Source organism: Panicum virgatum, chromosome 1K (assembly GCF_016808335.1).
Source record: "Panicum virgatum strain AP13 chromosome 1K, P.virgatum_v5, whole genome shotgun sequence".
NCBI classification, from domain to species: Eukaryota; Viridiplantae; Streptophyta; class Magnoliopsida; order Poales; family Poaceae; genus Panicum; species Panicum virgatum.
In genome coordinates, this window is record NC_053136.1 from 28,865,368 (window position 1) to 28,881,674 (window position 16,307).

Below are 16,307 nucleotides of genomic sequence, written 5' to 3' on the forward strand. Positions count from 1 at the left end.
CTGCTCCAACACGAGAAAAAATGATAGAGGCGACGCTGTAACCAGCTGTCTGTTGCTCGGCCCGGCCGGTGGGCCCCCCTGGCAGCCCAGGCCGCCAGCAAGCCCGGTCAGTCAGCAACAGAGCCACAGAGGATCCCCACCCCTGACTGCTGGGCCCGGCTGATCAGCGTAACAACCCACGGTCACCAACCCACCCTCCTCGCGCCGCAACCTGACCAAACCCTAGGGTTAAATACGTTTTGATCCCCCTGCCTCTGTCTGTCTCCCTCCCGCAAGCACCCGCGCCCGCCCCCTCCCCGAAGACCTCGCGACGCCAAAAAGGAGAGACCGCCACCCCCACGCCCACGCCCCCTGCTCTCTCCACCCCAGGGCTCTCGCGGCGGCGGCGGAGGAGACCCAGCCCCGCGCCCTGAGCTAGGGTTTTGGCCTCCTGGTGTCCGCCTCCGCCCTCCCGCCTTTTTGGCACGACCCGCCGCCGCCGCCGCCGCTGCCGGCGCGGGTGGACATGGATCTGCCGAGCCTCGCCGTCGTGTTGCGGGCGGCGCTCAGCCACGTCCCCGAGGAGCGCAAGGCCGCAGAGGCGAGCCTCAACCAGGTGAGCGCCTCCCCCGGCCTCTTCTCTCGATGACAGTCCTCAGAATCCAATCCCCCCATTCACGGCGCCGCGGCACTGTTTGATCGCGAGTCCCGAACTGCGGGGTTGGTTTCGGTGGCCCGTAATCCGTGCGCGAATCTGGGAGCTGGATACGAGCTCGGAGCGCTGGATTATTTTCAGGGGGGTTTTGGGAGTCCGCGTCGGTGCTCTGATTATTCTGGTTGGTACAGGGTTCGTGTGAGTGGTCTTGTGGTGTCTTGCCCCGGTACTCGTGCAGGTTTTCACTGTGGCAAACTGCCTTGATGGTAAATTGGTACTACGTGTACTGTCGCAGCGGGTTTGAGTTGTTAGGTTCATTAAGTTTTCCGGGGTCGCGTACAGTAATTTTAGTTACTCCGTGCCTTGCTCGACGCCAAAAAGAGTTGGTGGCTCAATTAACTGTTCGAGCAGACAAGCTAGCGGGTCAACATATTCCAACGGGCAACATAGTCGACCACAATCGAGTGAAGGTCCTACATTGGCAGTCCATGATGGTGGTCCAAAGTATCCCCATTGTTGCTATAACTGTTTTTGTTATTACCAATTCTGCTTGGAGTAGAGGTACTTACAGGAATTTCGGAGAAATTATACTTGCAAGTTACTCATGGAAAGTTTCCCTTGTCCCCAACACTTCAGCTGACACAAGTCTCTTTATGCTGGGCTTCCTTTTCCAATTGCTATATCAGAGGTGCTACCATGCAGAGTCTTGCAGAATTAATGAACTATTTAATCCACTAACTATATAGCAGGTTAATAAAGACGCGTCAGTCAGCTGAAAATATGTAAATGTGCTTTTAGTTTTGCTCCTCTTTTGGGAACAAATGCAGTGTTTTTAACAAGGCAATCTTTAATTGCTGCCGTTTGCTGGCAGCTGCTAAGGATCCAAGCTGAGGTTAGGGTGCTATCTTCTGGCTGTGCCTACCGTTTTATATTTAAAGTACATGTTACCACCAGTTGTTTATTTTTTGCTGCAGCTGAGTGGATTGGATTCGGTTATATGCACTGGATGAACTGTATTCGTGTAACCAATGTTGTTCAAAATAGTGCACCGAGTGTTGTGCGCTCAATCCTTAGGTTATTTGAATGAGGTAGTTAAGTGAACTCAATGTGTTTTCGAGACTTTCACAATAAATATAATACTAGGCTGTAGACAATTGATTGATATGATACAACTTTTGGATGATAATTTATGAAGATGAAGATGGCAAATTAATGCCCTGTGTGACTTGCAAAAATCTGTTTTTTTTGTCCCATGTGTGCCACTGGCAGCTCCATTATGATGGTAGTGTCACAAGGGGATGAAGAATATGTGTTGGCACTAGAGAGACCATGACTTTTTTCAATGGAAAATTGTGAATTTCACTAACATTAGATGGTGCACAAGGAACTGTCCATAAGGGGACTGGTAATCCAGACATAAAGTATCACTGTCACAGTGTGAACTGATGATTTGAGCTTATTTGGGCCTCTGTGCACATGACAACTTCTGACACCCACCCTCGTTCAGTAATCCCTAGCTGTTGTGCGTTGAAGCACACCTTGTAATCCTACAATAGGGGTCACGGTATCTGTCATCTGAATATTGGTGGAACTTGTGTTGGATGGCAACCTCAGCGGGCATTGAGGTTGTGAGCCACATAGTGAGCTGAAGCAAAGTGTCAATGGACAGCTTTCCTCCTTGGTCTTCTGTAAGTTGATTTGAGCACAACACTTTCAACTGAATTGTATCACATTCTGTGATTTTCGCCACAAATGGCACGCCTGGGTTCAAACATTCAACAGTATGGAGACAGAATCACTAACCACAGGAAAAACATTGGTTTGGTTGTTGCAACATCACTTGGTGCGTTATGCAATCAAGCTGACTTGTCGGGATGTTGGGCATAAGTCACTAGCAGAAGTCAAGGTTTTTGCTTTGATACACAATGTCATGATACTCGGATCATTTCAGGGTAAATGTTACTCTTGAGGAGCGCTGTTTTTCATTCATGATGGCGGGACTTTTAAGAGAATATTAGAATTTGGGTTGATAGAACTACTGATAGAGATATGCTTGTTCATTAATCTGTCTTGATTGAGAATGATATCAACGCTCTGTATCATTGAACGATAGCCAAATAGATAGATACTAAATGGAAATCTAAAAGCTAACCATTAAACAAAATATAAGCTAATTGTTGTAATACCTAAACTGAAGCCGCTTCACCAAAGGGCTTGTAGCCTAGTAGTTGCAGTGACCTTAGTAGCACCCCCGGTCCTGTGTTTGACTCCCCATGGGAGCTAATTTCAGGGCTAGGTAAAAAAAGGTCACTTGCTGGTTCCCTGGCCAGTAGCCGACCTGTTGTGGGCTCGCCCTCGTGTAAGGGGCTGGTGTTTTTCGGGCCACCGGCCGAGTTTTTTTTTTTGAAGCTGCTTCCTTGTGAACTAATTGGCTGCTGTTACGCTGGTTGGCAGCCCTATCCAGAACTTACCAATATTTTTTTTTCATGTTACATATCTTTATTTCATAATCCTTTATGATGGCATCGCTTCTTGTTTCACTGCTAACATGGATGCTGGAATTATTAGCTTGTGTTCATAGTGGGGAGCCTCAACACTGAGTTAAAAGTTGTGGGTGTAAATTCAAAAGCCATTGGTGCTAAAAAAATTGAGTATAATGAAATAAGGTTAAATGTTTTTTGGGGGTCTGTGAACTGAATTCATTTAAAGGTGGAAATGGTACCTACCTTGTGTCATCGTGAACTAATATTTGCACTGGAATATGAATCTTTCCTTTTTCCTGTGAGTTCATTCCGGCGATATTTTTCTCTTGTCCATTTGCTTTTACTACGCCAAGTTCGAGATAAGTCCAGGACAGGTCTCGTTTTAGCATAAAATGGGTCTAAGATCGATATGGGCAAACATATGGTCATGAACTTCTTGTCGTAAGTTGTGTATAGTTAGCAGTTAGAATCTGTGCTGCAATTTCCCTTGTTTCATTGCTTAATGTTTCTGGTTTTGTTGTCTTTTGAGCACTGAACTAACTTGGCACTTCTCCAATTTCTTTAGTTCCAGTACACGCCACAGCATTTGGTGAGGTTATTACAGATCATTGTGGATGGAAGTTGCGATATGGCTGTGCGCCAGGTTGCAAGCATTCATTTCAAGAATTTTATTGCAAAGAACTGGTCTCCTAATGATCCAGGTATGCAGAGGTTGTCAGTGTAGTTAAATTCATATATTTCCTAAGAACTGTTACCATTGATTTGCTTATCCTCTGCTAACTTAAATTCATATATTTATTTTGTTTCTGTAGATGAGTCCCCAAAAGTTTTAGAAAGTGACAAGGCTATGGTTCGTGAAAATATACTTGGTTTTATTGTTCAAGTGCCCCCTTTGTTAAGGTAACTGCTTCATAGTAACCTCTTTTTTTTCCCTCCCTAATTGGGGGGAAAGGCTACATTCTGTTACTGGCTAGTCTTTGCCATCTTTTAACAAACTTGGCTCTGATAAGTAGCACAACAACTGTTTATTTCAATTCTCCCCTTGGATACTAATGATTGTGCTGAATAAGATCTGGAGAATCTCTGTCATAGATATTCTTTGTTTGTCCATTTGATTGCGGTCTGCAGTAAAGCAGTGGGTGTCAAAAATGGGGACATGTCAGCTGATCCATTTCACCAAAACGCAGGTTCATGCCTGCCTGGCCCAGTCTTAGGGATTTATGGATTAATTATTCAGTAGAAATATAAAGTCAAATGTTTTAAATGCTATATAATATTGTTATACCAGCCTGAACTTTCTTTCGATGAAGTTGAAACTCTGCTATCTTTCTTGAAATCAATAAAGTTTCCCTTTTCCAGAAAAAAGAGAAACTCTGCTATCTCGTGGTGGAAGTGTTATAATTCTGTGTTGTTATCTATGAAAACATTTCATAACATTTTTCTGGTTATTTGTAGAGCCCAGCTTGGAGAAAGTATCAAAACAATAATTCATTCTGATTATCCTGAGCAGTGGCCAAGTCTCCTTCATTGGGTTACACACAACTTAGAATTACAAAATCAAATTTTTGGTGCTTTATATGTGCTAAGGGTTCTTGCTAGGAAATACGAGTAAGTATGCTTATCACTTCGTATTTCTGATTTCATTTTTTTAAAATTTTTTGCCCATTGTTATTTTATTCATTAATATATTTTGCCCATTGCTATGATAGAGTCATAGAGATGCATGCTGAGCATATGAATTTAGGTCTCTATGCATTAAATAGTTGTGATCATGTTTGAGATAGCTCAAGTGTAGGACATCTGTCTTATTCGTACCTATGTATTAATGTATATCATTCCACATAATCCAGAAAAATAAATTTGCAGTCGATGAGCCTCGTGCCTATTCAATGTGTTGCGTTTATAGGTTCCATTTGCCGGAATGTGTGCTTCCTGTTTAGTTTTCCCATTGGGGATATTCGGTTGAGTCAAAACTGTTTGACCTCACCTGTTCACACCAAAACGACCGGTTTAACTTGGTTTGACCTCTTCAAGGAAACCGAGTTTCTGCAGTTATTTCGTAGCCTTACCATACCAAGCGACTGGATGAGACATTGATTCCAAATTGGGGTTTGGTAGCAGACCTATAAGAGATACCAGCAATGAAGAGATGACCCAAAGCCAAGCTTGTTAGTAGTCTTATGTGTTGTCTTGCCATCCTAGGATGAAACTATCACTTCTTTTATTTTTTTACTATATTATTGGTCGCATCATTTCTCTGATGTCTCCTTTTTTTAAAGGTTCAAGTCTGAGGATGAGAGGATACCTTTGTATCACATTGTAGAGGAGACTTTTCCTCGTCTACTAAGCATTTTTAGCAAGCTGGTTCAGATTGTCAATCCACCAATTGAAGTAGCTGATTTAATCAAGTTGATATGCAAAATATTTTGGTCGTCAATTTATGTACGTTCTGCACTCTATAATCAAAATTTTTATGACTTATTGTTTTGTATCATGTTTCTGGACATATCTAATTGGCTTCCTCATTTGCTCTTTGCTTGTGCAGTTGGAGATACCGAAGCAACTATTTGATCCCAATGTCTTCAATGCATGGATGGTTCTGTTTATAAACTTGTTGGAAAGGCCAGTTCCTGTAGAAGGTCAGCCGATAGATCCTGAAATCAGGAAATCTTGGGGCTGGTGGAAAGTTAAGAAATGGACTATCCATATCTTGAACCGTCTCTACACCCGGTCAGTCTTTAATAGGCATGTAGCGAACTTTATCTTGGGTAGTCACTCTATTGATCTATAATTCATTGTAAACAGATTTGGTGATCTGAAGCTTCAGAAGCTAGAAAGTAAAGCTTTTGCTCAAATGTTTCAAAAGACCTACGCAGGAAAAATATTGGCATGTCACATGCAGCTGCTGAATGCAATTCGTACTGGTGACTACTTGCCTGATAGGGTTATCAATCTTGTTCTTCAGTATCTGACTAACAGGTGTGTCTTGATGACAAAGATAGTCATTTTGTGCTTGTAAAGTAGTCTTCTGTGATGCTAACATCTCACAATCTGCATCATCCTTTATTTCTTTTTGTCTTGCATCTGCATGAAGTTCTTATTGATTGCAACTAATGAGTCAGCCGCTCAAACATCGTGCGGCATATTTGCTGCTATGGGCTTCATTTGGTGGATTAGTTCTGGATGTCAGTGTCAAGGTGCTTGTAAAGCACAAGATTTGCTGGTGGCACAAGGAGAGAAGAGGGAGGAAATTGCTTTGTTATTTGCTTGATCTCAAAGAATGATCTCAATCCATATTGGCTTGCCTTGCTGGTGGCAAAAGGAGAGAAGAGGGAGGAAATTGCTTTGTTATTGCTTGAGCTCAAAGAATGATCCCAAACCTCATTAGGTTGGCTTGCCTAATAATAGAATCTAATCTGTCTATCTGAATAGCAAATGCTTAGAACTAGGTAATGTTAAGATCTAGTAAAGCCCTACACCTTTGGAGCCTGAACTTGACTGTTTGGGCTGCTAGTTTGCATAAAATAGTGAGTCAGCTTGTTCCCTGGGTGTCCTAGCCTAATACAGATTTGCCCAAAAATTTTCTTTGTTCAATTAACAAAGGTTTAGTTCGGTGCCTCCCAGATGTCTCTTTCAGTGCTGTTGACCATTGTCATCTAAGTTTTTCTCACATCTCTTGGCAGCTTGTGCCAAATTCACTTTATAGTTTTCCTTGCTTGTCATTGCGAGTCATCCAACTTTCTTAGTCATCGCAGAAAGGAAAACGTGTATTTTTTATCCCTTAAGTATTACAAAAGTGTGGCAATCACCCCTCATGTTTCATTTGGTGCAAATCAACCCCTTAACTAACTAAGCTGGTGCATTTATCATCCCCACCTTAGTTTAAAAATAGTTTAGTGCAATCTAATGACGGTTTATACCACACAATCATTTGACTAATCTCCATTTAGCAATGTAATAGCTGAGTTGAAGATGTAAAGTCTGAAAAATCAGTAAATCCTCTAAATTGGGTACCCCATAAAAATTTTATCCGAAAAATTAACTTAACCGATTCACATCGAATTATTATAGCGATTGGTTTAACATTAGTCATTTCCTAAACAAATATTATATGACACTAAACCATTGTTAAATTAAGGTGGGGGTGATAAATGCACCATTTTAGTTAGTTAAGGGGTTGATTTGCACCAAATGAAATATGAGCGATGAATATTACACTTTTGTAATACTTCAAGGATGAAAATACACTTTTTCCTCGTAGAAATGCTTATCAGGAATTGTTTGCTTTGTATCTTGCAGTGTTACAAAGAACAGTATGTACCAGATGATGCAGCCTCAGATTGATATACTTCTTTTTGAGATAATTTTTCCTCTCATGTGCTTCAATGACAAGGACCAAAACTTATGGGACGAAGATCCTCATGAATATGTTCGCAAGGGCTATGGTGAATTTACTAATCTCTGTATATTTGTCTCGATTAGAGTTGGCTATTACTGATAAAAATTATATGGTATTTCTGTCTCAGTTCGGAGTGTAATCAGATTACTCACAATGTTATTTTTCATGTTCATAGATATTATCGAAGACTTGTACAGTCCCCGAACAGCCGCTATGGACTTTGTTAGTGAATTGGTTAGAAAGCGAGGGAAAAACAACCTCCAAAAGTTCATCCATTTCGTTGTGGATATATTCAGGAGGTATTGTGGTGGCTGCCTATCATTTGTCTTCCAACTAATGACTGCGTAGACTTTCTAATTGATGGCATACTTAACAGGTATGATGAGGCACCTGCTGATCTTAAACCATATCGCCAAAAAGATGGTGCTCTTCTCGCTATTGGAACACTGTGCGATAAACTAAAGCAAACAGATCCGTATAAATCTGAGCTGGAGCGGATGCTGGTTCAACATGTCTTTCCTGAATTCAGCAGTCGAGTTGGACACTTGCGTGCAAAGGTGGAATACTCTGGAAGTTTGTTTTGCCTGCTTGTTCTTTTACTGCTGATTTACCTACTCATTGTGAATTACCGCTAACACTTTATTCATAATCTTTGATCCATATTTTTGTTTCTCGAACCACGCAGGAGAACTGCGCGTCATTTCATTAAGGTAGAAAAAATACAAGGTCTAGACAGACCACACCTGGCACCAGTAAAAGTGCCACTTACAACTAATTACATTTCTGCAACAAGTTATGACGGGAACGACCCAATGACCCCAGGCTTAGGCCAAGGAGGTCAGCGACCTAGACGCCAACTCCTGGAGCCTGGAAGCCCCAGCCGAACACCAAAGGCCCCCTTCCATACTAACAGACATAAGAACATCCTGAACACTTGGCCTCTTCTTCTCAAAAACACAAGCATTACGATGTTTCCACAACTCCCAAGCCACCAAGATTATTAAGGAATTAAGGCCCTAGCGAGCTTCTCTTGATCCATATTTTCAGTGGCACAAAACTTGTTAACTGTTCTGTTTAGTTAGATGAGGTAATGATGATGGCCACGTTGATAGTATTAGTGTTATATGTGTTGATCAGGGGCCACATTAGTCGTAATAGTTTCATCATATGAACAGAACTGATCAGTCAGTGGCACACAAATGTAGTGAAAACTTTTGGCGTCTTTCTATATTAGTAATTTAGTATAGGTTGGATCTTATAGGTCGGTGTTTCCTTCTTGGGACAATCAAATGCTGTCTACTTTTGTGCTGATAATCTTGCTCCTATTGATTCTATTTTACGGTTGACCTGATATATTGAAATCTTATAGGCGGCATGGGTTGCTGGGCAGTATGCCCATATCAACTTTTCAGACCCGAACAATTTTCGTCAGGCTATGCACTGTATAGTCTCTGGAATGCGTGATCCTGATCTTCCTGTGCGGGTTGATTCGGTCTTTGCACTTCGTTCTTTTGTTGAAGCCTGCAAAGGTATTCTTATCTGGTGTTCTAATCCTTACTAAAATTGTGGACTTTAGTTCAAATAATTGATTATCATTTTATATCTGCAGATTTGGATGAGATCCGACCTATACTTCCTCAACTCCTTGATGGTATGGAAATAGTTATCTTGGTCTAGTAAATCGATGATAAATTAATCTTCTAGCTCATGATATGTGTTCTGCAGAGTTTTTTAAGCTGATGAATGAAGTTGAGAATGAGGATCTTGTGTTCACCCTTGAAACCATCGTCGACAAATTTGGCGAAGAGATGGCACCATATGCACTAGGACTGTGCCAGAATTTGGTATGTTCTTTCTGTATATATACTTAAGTTCTTCCGCAAATTTTTCCACCTTATAAACCTTTTTTCTTTGATCTGATAGGCTGCTGCCTTCTGGAGATGTATGGCAAGTTCAGAAGCTGATGATGAAGCTGATGATTCTGGTGCTTTGGCAGCTGTTGGTTGCTTACGAGCGATCAGCACAATCCTCGAGTCCATTAGCAGCCTCCCACATCTTTTTATACAAATAGAACCTACGTTGTTGCCTATAATGCGCAGGATGTTGACATCTGATGGTCAAGGTATATACTGTTCATGGATAGTTCATTGATGTCCGTTGCTTGGTTTTTAAATGTTGTTTTTGAACTGCTTAACTCCTAAACCTAGTGGACCAAAAAAATACAACAACAACAACAACAACATAGCCTTTTGTCCCAAGTGAGTTGGGGTAGGCTAGAGATGAAACCCAAAAGACACAAAGGTCACGGTTCAGGCACGCTGATAGCTAGTCTCCAAGCGCTCCTATCCAAAGCTACCTCTTCAGAGATATTCCAAATCTTAAGGTCTCTCTTAACCGACTAGTCCCAAGTCAGTTTAGGTCTACCTCTACCCCTCTTTACCTTACCGACACTCTTTAGGACCCCACTACGCACCGGCGCCTCAGGAGGCCTCCGTTGGATATGTCCAAATCATCTCAACCGATGTTGGGTAAGTTTCTCCTCAATTGGTGCCACCCCCTGTTTTAAAAAAATGTTTTAAAACTACGTTTAATCTTGATTAAACTCTAAACTTTGGCCTAGCGTTGCGTTTAATCACAGTGTCGTTTAATCACAAAAGACGTTTAATCTACGTTTAATCACAAAAAACTCTAAACCATAGGCTAGCATTCACCTAGCGTCTAGCGTTTTTTAAAACCTTGGTGCCACCCCTACCCTTTCCCGAATAACTTCGTTCCGGACTCTATCCCTTCTTGTGTGCCCGCAAAACCACCACAACATCCGCATCTCTTCTACACTTAGTTGCTGGACATGTCGCCTTTTTGTGGGCCAACATTCAGCACCAAAAAAATGTGAATGAAATATTTTGCGATGATGCAAACGATGTTGATTGCATAATGAAGTTGTACCGCATAAAATAACTTAGAGGATTCACTACCATTAGTGATTGTGTAATCATTTACAAAATAGTTCTTCTAATCAGTACAACTTAATTATATGTACCAAAAATGATTTTATTAGCATTGAAAATATCCCCACGCCACCCCAGCAAGCAACTAGGCTCATACGGACATCTAAAGATGTTATCGTGTTTTCAGATGTCAAGAATGTTTTTAAAGTTCATTAAATATATAAAATAAACTTGCCAGATGTCTTTTGAACAATATTTGATGTGCCCATTGAACTACTGTAGAGTGGAGAACCATGCATTTTTTCAAATAGTGGAGTGACTGAAAATATTTTTTTTAATTTTATGTAGTATGCCAATACACAGTTATTATTTGTGATACATGACAGAAGCATTTTGTTGCACAGATGTTTCTAAATGTACTTTTGAACCTTTAGAAGCTTCGTGAAGTTTCATGTTGCTACTATGCTTAACTAGAACTAGGGATTTTTTGTATCTTGGCAGGCCAAACAACCAAGGCATAAATCTGTGTGATTTAGCACTGACTTCTAGTCATCATGTATTGCTATTTTATCCCTTTTCTCCATGCACTGAATCTGAATGTTTCCAATTCATTTGCAGATGTTTATGAAGAAGTTCTTGAAATTGTCTCGTATATGACATTTTTCTCTCCTACAATTTCACTGGACATGTGGAGCTTGTGGCCATTGATGATGGAGGCACTTAATGACTGGGCTATAGATTTCTTTGAGAGTATGTCTAACTTTATGATATGGCACTATATATTTTGTTCTTTTGTCTCAGTAAAAAAGGTTATATTTGTCATAATAATTTACAGATGCGTGCACTGCATGTTTTTGCATCACTGTTGTGTTCCAATTCTTAAACTGGTCATATATTGAGAATTATTCCAGGGTTTCCCATCTTAGCACATCTATATACATGATGGTCCATCTGTAGTGAATCAAAGGGGCTATTTCTTCTGTTAATGTAGGACTAGTATATAGACTAGTCTTCTCCTAGATGTATTGTAAATGGTTGGTCAGTTGTCCTTTGGGCGCTCTGTAATGTTACATGGATCTCATGTGATAATTATGCTTAATGGGTTATAGCTTGCATATTGCTCGTTCATGAGTTGCTGCTGTTAGCAGGTGGGAAACATTGTGTCTCACACTCTAACCTGTTATGATTTGCACCTAACATAGGTTCTATTAAGTGTTACTAAGCTAATGTTCAATATTACAGCTAAAAGGGGTTGTCCAAAACTAAGTTTCCAATGGCCGAAACCCGAAAATGTGTTGTGCTCTTTTGACATACTTCCATTGTCAGTTTTACGTATGCTGGTTTTAATGCATGTTTGATCTGCCTTTAGAAATGATTTCTCGAAAAGAGGCTCCAAGCATTTTTAAAGGAACTTGTCTGATTATCTGATGAACAATGTCACTAATTCCATGTGAACTTTATTTCCCATTTGTGAGAAGTAGTTATTTCCGATTGTTCATGAGTGCAACCTGAAAACATAAGCACTTTTCATGTTAGTTGTCTGTTTGCAATTTGGCCTTATTTTTTTTTGGTACCTTCCTACAGATATTCTTGTTCCATTAGACAACTACATTTCCCGTGGAACTGATCATTTCCTTGCATGCAAAGACCCAGATTATCAGCAAAGCCTGTGGAATGCACTACAATCTGTAAGTTTTGTTTAGATAATTTTTTCTATTAGCTTTCTTATGATGTTTTTTGTGATCTGAGTGTCACTACCTTTTGCTGATAAATGCCAACACTTGTAGATTATGATGGACGAAAATATGGAAGACTCTGATATTGAACCTGCTCCAAAGCTCATTGAAGTGCTTTTTCAAAATTGCAAAGGCAATGTGGATCCGTGGGTTGAACACTACCTCAGGATTACTATTGAGCGGTTACGTCGAACACAGAAGCCATATTTGAAATGCCTTCTTGTACAAGTGGTAAGATGCAATATGAATACACCTAACTATTTAACTAGTGATACTAAGTATTTCACTTTATGTTTAGTACTTGCAAGGGCAAATAGCTTACCATCTTGAAGGACCTGAGTTTCAAGCTCCACTAGGATACAAATAGCCTGGTAGCTATCTGCCAGCCGAGGGAAGCCTTTCTGGTGCTGCTTGCTAGCTTTTAGAGATTGGCACCACCAGCTGGATACTTCCTTGTTCCAGGCTGAGTACACTGGTTGCCGTCCTACCTAATCTACATGATGACACTTCGGCTAGCATCCTCTATGAAAATGTTCAAATAGGAAAATTACACACTATAATAAAGAGCTGCTAGCGCCTGACATCCAATCACAATGCTAGTGTCGGATGCTTGAGCAATTGAAATATTCCCACTGCAACACGGATCCCATGTTTCATGTAACATCTAATGATAAGAATTCTGGCATAAGCTTCGAACCAAAAAAAATCCAACATTCAAAACAAATGTTCTTGTAAAAGCTTTCAACACTTGAAGAAAGTTTCCTCTGCAACATGTTTTGATTGTTTCACACAACATTTTAGATAATTTTTGTGTTCTGCAACATTTCCTATAAAAAATCCTTGGAGCATCATAAATCACCGGTTGAAACATCCAAATAGACAAATCACGACACTATGAAGGAAAAAAAACTAATAATGACAAAACCTATTACCACATCGGAGAAATTATTTCAACACCAAGAATCAACTGTTGTAATATTACAAATCATTTGCAGCAACATGGGAAAGAGATAAATCCCAAAATACCTATTGCTTAGTCAAAGAAATTTCCCATTGTGATATCCAAATTACATACTGCAACATTATAACTCACCAATTCTGACATGCCCGATCCTCAATTTCAGCATCTCAAATCACCAGTTGTAACATAAGAAATCTTGGACTGTAGCTACCTGGAGGCTGGAGAGAGGAAACGGGGAGCGAGTGTTATCTACTTGTTCACATGCCCTCAGGCCGATGGCCATGCCTCCTGATGCATCGTACCTTCACGTTCGGGCGCAAGGGCGGCTCTTTCTTCTTGGGCCATATTGCTGCCGGTGAGGCAGCTCCTCTCCTTCGAGCCACCAGGCCCCTAGATTTGTGCGCCACCAAGGCACCTTGTTGCCTTTGCCTTAATGCCTTTTATGGCCAGGGAAGCTCCTAATCTCCGTGAGCTGCTACTGGGGTGACTCATCTTTCGCGAGCAGCTAGCGCCTGGTGTCGAGGATCTTAGTTGCGCCGCCCGTGGGGTGTCCTTGCCTGGGAAGAGCAAAGCAGAGAAGCAAACAATGAGACATGGAGAGAGAAACGAGCAGGAAGTGCCCAGTGGATAGAAAATGACATGGTGGGAAAATAATGTGGAACAAATTAATTACACCATGCTTCCTCAGCATCGGACGGCCAGGCTGGAGCATTTCCTTAAAAATGTGATGTTTCCAATAGGAAAAATACACTATAAAAATGCTTTTCGTCATGAATCTAATGACATCAATCTTATCTTCTCAACCACATAATTTCCATCGACAGAAATTCTAAAAGTAAAAACTCAACTCACCTTGACTGCTGATTTGTGCACTCTCTGTTTATGTTTGTACCTGATAACTATCATGTGGTGCCTGCAGATTGCTAATGCGCTCTACTACAATCCACTGCTAACCCTTGAAACTTTAAATAAGCTTGGGGTTGCAGCAGACATTTTTAACCATTGGTTTGCTATGCTGCAACAAGTGAAAAAGAGTGGTGCACGGGTCAATTTTAAGAGGTATGGATGTCTACTTTCCACAGTTATATTTCTTCACATACCTACGACGAACCAGTGTTGTTATATTGTTTCATTTGTAGAGGGCATGATAAGAAAACCAGTATTGTTGTAGTCTTTCATTTGCAGAGAGCTTGATAAGAAAGTGTTATATTTCTATTTTCTTCGTATACCTATAATGAACCAGTATTGTTGTTCCTTTATTTGCAGAGAGCATGATAAGAAAGTTTGCTGCTTGGGCCTGACCTCACTTATTGGACTTCCAGCTGATAAGATCCCAGCCGAAGCTTTAGATCGGATTTTCAAAGCAACACTTGAGCTGCTTGTTGCTTACAAAAACCAAGTTGCAGGTTGAGTTTGCGTCTGATTATGTTGGTGAACTTGCATATTATGTGTTAGTTTGAGTTCTGATAAATTATGTCTTCAGTTTTGGCTATCGAGCGTGTTCTATACATTTTTTTTGTGATCTTGAACTTCACTGTTCTTCTCTAATTGTGTTTGTGTTCCCCTCGGCCAATCCTCAGAAAATAAGAAGCAAAATGAGGAGGATGCTGATGATATGGATGGCTTTGATGCTGATGAAGAAGATGATGAGGAAGTTGATTCAGATAAGGAGATGGGTCTTGATGATGAAGATGGGGATGAAGTTAGTAGCCTTGAGCTCCAAAAATTAGCCGCAGAGGTGTGTTTTTTTTTTCAATCTGTTCTAGCCTGTACCAATCATTTATCATGGTAACATTTATTTACTACTAGTTCAGGTACTGTTTTCTTTTGTTTTTTCAGACAGTTCAACTTCAGTTATGTTCTGAGACAATTGGTATAGTTGTCGAGGATGCATTTTTAATCCTGATGCTCGTCTCTTTATTTTTGTAATAATTCAGGCTAGAGGCTTCCAGCCAGCTGACTCAGATGATGACTCAGATGATGATTTCAGCGATGATGAGGAGTTACAGTCGCCAATAGATGAGGTGGATCCATTCATTTTCTTTGTTGAAACTGTCCAAGGTAAATTGTAGTTTTTGTTATCAAATGTTTGCTGTCACTTGAAAGCATCTATTTGCAAGTCCTCATAGGTTTCCACTGTAACAGGTTTGCAAGCATCTGATCCTGCGAGGTTCCAGAACCTTATGCAGACCTTGGATTTCCGCTATCAAGCGCTTGCTAGCGGCATAGCTCAGCATGCTGAGGAAAGGAAAGTTGAAATTGAGAAAGAGAAATTGGAGAAGGCAAATGCACAGTGACAATATAAATGGTTCCTTTGATTGGTTTGCCATTTGCCGGTATAGCATTGGTGGTTGGTCAATTTGCTATGATTTGCCAATCGCAGGTAAATGAATTTTGTAGCCTTAGCCAACCTTTCAAGGTTGGACAATTTTAGGCTTGCAAAATTCTATCCTTGCGAGAGAAGCCGATGATAGAACCATCTTTGATAACCTGTCATTGGCCGCCATGTTCCTCGTAACCTGTTGTTGCAAGCGTGGCAGCCAAAGGTTTCTTCTCTCGAGGACAGTTGCTTGTCATGCTGTTAGGGCCATCAATTTTTTTGGGGGGCTTGTAAGAGCATTTGTTGGAGAACCCCCTCTGGTGGTGGGGTTGCATTCACCGCTCAAGTTTGTAGATTGTATATGGTTTTCGGTTGTTTAGGCATGACATTGCAGTTCCATGGTGGAGCTGTAATATATGTTTTCTTTTCTTTTTTGCAGGTGGACATCAAATTTGTTTTTTTTTGGAAATGGCAAAGAGAAATTCGTTAGTTTGTTCTGCGGGGATCAGTATTCATGTCTATTAGTCTCGTGAAATTAAGATTATAAATTAGTGGTCTCTGTGAAATCAAGATTATAAATGAATGTTGAAAGGTATCCGACATGGTACCTTTCCCATCTTTTGCGCGTGCATGAACAAGATCTGAGTGTAGAAATAAACATTTGCATCCTGTGTAGAGATGGAAGCACGGAAATCTATTTTCACCCTCAACCGAAGGGTACATTCAATCCTTATGAACTCGCGTTATTATGACCCATGCGTTCCTAATCCTTTCTTCTGATGCTTTTGCCGTTAAATTCTAGGATTAGCTAGGAATGCAATTCATA

The 16,307-nt window shown here is 40.7% G+C and overlaps 1 protein-coding gene across 1 annotated transcript; it reads left to right on the top strand.

Moving 5' to 3' along the window:
- The first annotated feature begins 271 nt into the window (after nucleotides 1-271).
- LOC120701513 (importin beta-like SAD2) lies at nucleotides 272-16,099 on the top strand. The gene is made up of 22 exons (XM_039985532.1): nucleotides 272-595; nucleotides 3,683-3,818; nucleotides 3,930-4,017; nucleotides 4,573-4,725; nucleotides 5,397-5,559; nucleotides 5,663-5,847; nucleotides 5,923-6,096; nucleotides 7,417-7,562; nucleotides 7,692-7,815; nucleotides 7,893-8,073; nucleotides 8,886-9,045; nucleotides 9,126-9,167; nucleotides 9,242-9,360; nucleotides 9,440-9,638; nucleotides 11,083-11,214; nucleotides 12,049-12,152; nucleotides 12,252-12,431; nucleotides 14,081-14,220; nucleotides 14,428-14,567; nucleotides 14,742-14,899; nucleotides 15,099-15,222; nucleotides 15,307-16,099. The coding sequence occupies exons 1-22, from the start codon at nucleotides 506-508 to the stop codon at nucleotides 15,456-15,458; spliced, it is 3,090 nt and encodes a 1,029-aa protein (XP_039841466.1). The 5' UTR covers nucleotides 272-505; the 3' UTR covers nucleotides 15,459-16,099.
- Nucleotides 16,100-16,307: the final 208 nt, after the last annotated feature.

Bases quoted from the DNA above. Each gene is read 5' to 3' on its own strand.
- LOC120701513 (XM_039985532.1), top strand. From the start codon at position 506: ATGGATCTGCCGAGCCTCGCCGTCGTGTTGCGGGCGGCGCTCAGCCAC. The intron at 5,560-5,662 runs GTACGTTCTGCA...TTGCTTGTGCAG, and splicing joins TATTTTGGTCGTCAATTTAT to TTGGAGATACCGAAGCAACT. The intron at 9,361-9,439 runs GTATGTTCTTTC...TTGATCTGATAG, and splicing joins TAGGACTGTGCCAGAATTTG to GCTGCTGCCTTCTGGAGATG.